At 42.8% G+C, this 2,188-nt stretch overlaps 1 protein-coding gene across 1 annotated transcript; it reads left to right on the top strand.

Annotated features, from left to right (window-relative positions):
* Positions 1 to 840: 840 nt before the first annotated feature.
* LOC129249042 (vitelline membrane protein Vm26Aa-like) lies at positions 841 to 1,419 on the top strand. The gene has a single exon (XM_054888667.1). The coding sequence runs from the start codon at positions 918 to 920 to the stop codon at positions 1,290 to 1,292; it is 375 nt and encodes a 124-aa protein (XP_054744642.1). The 5' UTR covers positions 841 to 917; the 3' UTR covers positions 1,293 to 1,419.
* The last annotated feature ends 769 nt before the right edge of the window (positions 1,420 to 2,188 follow it).

The raw sequence follows: 2,188 nt of genomic DNA, 5'->3' as shown, positions 1-2,188 counted from the left end.
TATACAGGGAGGTAAGCAATATTAGATTCGTATCCTATTGGAATGTTCGATGTGCTCGTAGATTAAAAATCGCGTTAGTTATATGAAAAGTGTAGACTCCATCGATCGGGATGTCGAAATGTGGGAGTAGTTTGGGCGAGAAGTGTTAAGATTCTAAGTAGGCCTGCGGCTTTGGTTCTGGCACAGCGTGGAGCTTGAACGCTTGGACTTCACTCGCTTCGTCCTTAGGAACGGCCTTTCATTTCTATAGCAGTTTGGCTTTAGGTCAGCTTTATGTGGAGCTCCATTTCAATCAAAGTGTGGTAGAGGTTTTCGATGTGGCTCGTACCTTACCAAATCCGTTCCGCATGTCTCTTTGAAACCGCATGTCTCGTACCGAAATCGCTTGTTCTTGTAGACGCTGCTAAACGCATTTATTTCATACACTGTGCCATTAACTGTTACAAACTGCGAGTAAGTAATCATTCATTCATTTGCTTGAATAGCATAAAAACTTCAAAATCTGCATGGCAAGCAAAATAAAGTAAAATAAATGGCAATAAACTTTTTTCCAGCAGAAGTGAAATAAAATACGGCGACCTAAAAAATTGAAAATGCAGTTGATGCATTGCTCGCAAAAAATGCGGAATCAGTTCTTTTATGTAAACCGGACGCACCTTCAACTCGTAATCCAATTCGCATGGAAATAGACAACGCGACAAAAAGTCAATAAGTTTTCTGATTACCACAAATAATGCACTTTTGGGGAATTTTCGCTAGCTTTAGCAAAAAAACTTCCGCATACGAAATTATCGAGTGAAAAACACCAAAATGTTGGTATAAAAGATGTATCAATTGGTTCTTCTTTACTTCAGTTTGCTTCAGTAGCTTTACAATTCAAGTTGTCACAAGAACTCCACAGAAACTTATCGCCAAAGATGAAATCCTTCGTTTGCATTACTCTGTTCGCCGTCATTTTCAGCGTTGCATTAGCTGCCCCAGCCGCTAAAGGCGCTTTGGACTCGGCCGCTCAGGAAGTCGAATCCGCACAAAACTTACAAGCAGTCTACGATTTAAACCGTTTCCGTAAATCGGCGTATGGTGGTGGTGCCGTGCGCGCAACCTACCCAGCACCTGCTTGCCCCAAGAACTATCTCTTCAGCTGTCAACCTAACTTGGCGCCAGTCGCTTGTGCCTCACCAAGTGGTCCTGTTGCTGCTTACTCAGCGCCCATCCCAACTTATGTCGCTCCCCTGCCTGAAGGCTTGAGTGCCGTGGGCTACAATCCTACTCAGTACTATTTTGAGCAATAAAATCGGAAATGGACAAGGATAAATGGGCTAACAAAAGAGCAATTAAAGCAAGTTGATCATTGGAATTTTAAGAGATTTTGTTTATTAAACACTAAATAAAGATTATTTTTATTATTTGCACCATAAAGATGCAGATTTATTTTTGATTAGCAATGGGTTGAGGGTTGCAGGTGGAAGTGTTAGCGCTAACGTATATGTATATGGTTGCATTTTAACGCAGACGATTTTTTTTTGTCGGAACAAACTAGCAACAAGTACAGCACTCAGACAACATTAAGTCCATTAAACTGCATTGGGGTTCTCTTCTAATTTTCTTTGAGTCTACCCGACCTCCGAAGAAATCTGAGTAGATTTTGTGGTGCCAAGGAGCCAAGGTGGTCACTTCTTATCACATCAGTGAAAAAGGCCTCGAGCGTGATTCCAGCGAAGGCCGGGCAGATGCACAGATAGTTGTCCGCCATCTCATCCTCGTATCCACATGCCGGGCAGTATGCAATATCTGAGATGTCTACCTTTTCCATGTGCTTCGCCCCTAGAAAGTGACCCGCCATCAGTTCAACCAGCTGCCTGCAGTCCCTTCTGCTTAATGACCGGAGGATCTGCGACAGTCGGGCGGACATGACAGGTAATATCAATTTGTCTGCCTGCAGCAGAGCTCGACAATATTGCACCTGAACTCTTAAAGGCGAACTATGAAACCACTGCGCGGCTAAATAGCCCGATAATTGAGGACTTTTGGTATAAAGGAAGCTGAGTTGAAGGAAGAAGCCATCATCCAGCTTCCTAAGAAAGCTGATCTGTCAGAATGTAAAAACTGGCGAGGTATAACATTTGTGAGCATGGTGAAAAAAGTAATTGTTCAAATAATTAACATCCGCATAGCGAGCGCTCTGAAA

The sequence above is a fragment of the Anastrepha obliqua genome, chromosome 5 (assembly GCF_027943255.1).
Source record: "Anastrepha obliqua isolate idAnaObli1 chromosome 5, idAnaObli1_1.0, whole genome shotgun sequence".
Taxonomy (NCBI): domain Eukaryota; kingdom Metazoa; phylum Arthropoda; class Insecta; order Diptera; family Tephritidae; genus Anastrepha; species Anastrepha obliqua.
This window is presented reverse-complemented; position numbering and strand designations above follow the sequence as displayed.

Excerpts from the sequence above, each read along its gene's own strand:
- LOC129249042 (XM_054888667.1), top strand. The coding sequence starts at position 918 with ATGAAATCCTTCGTTTGCATTACTCTGTTCGCCGTCATTTTCAGCGTT.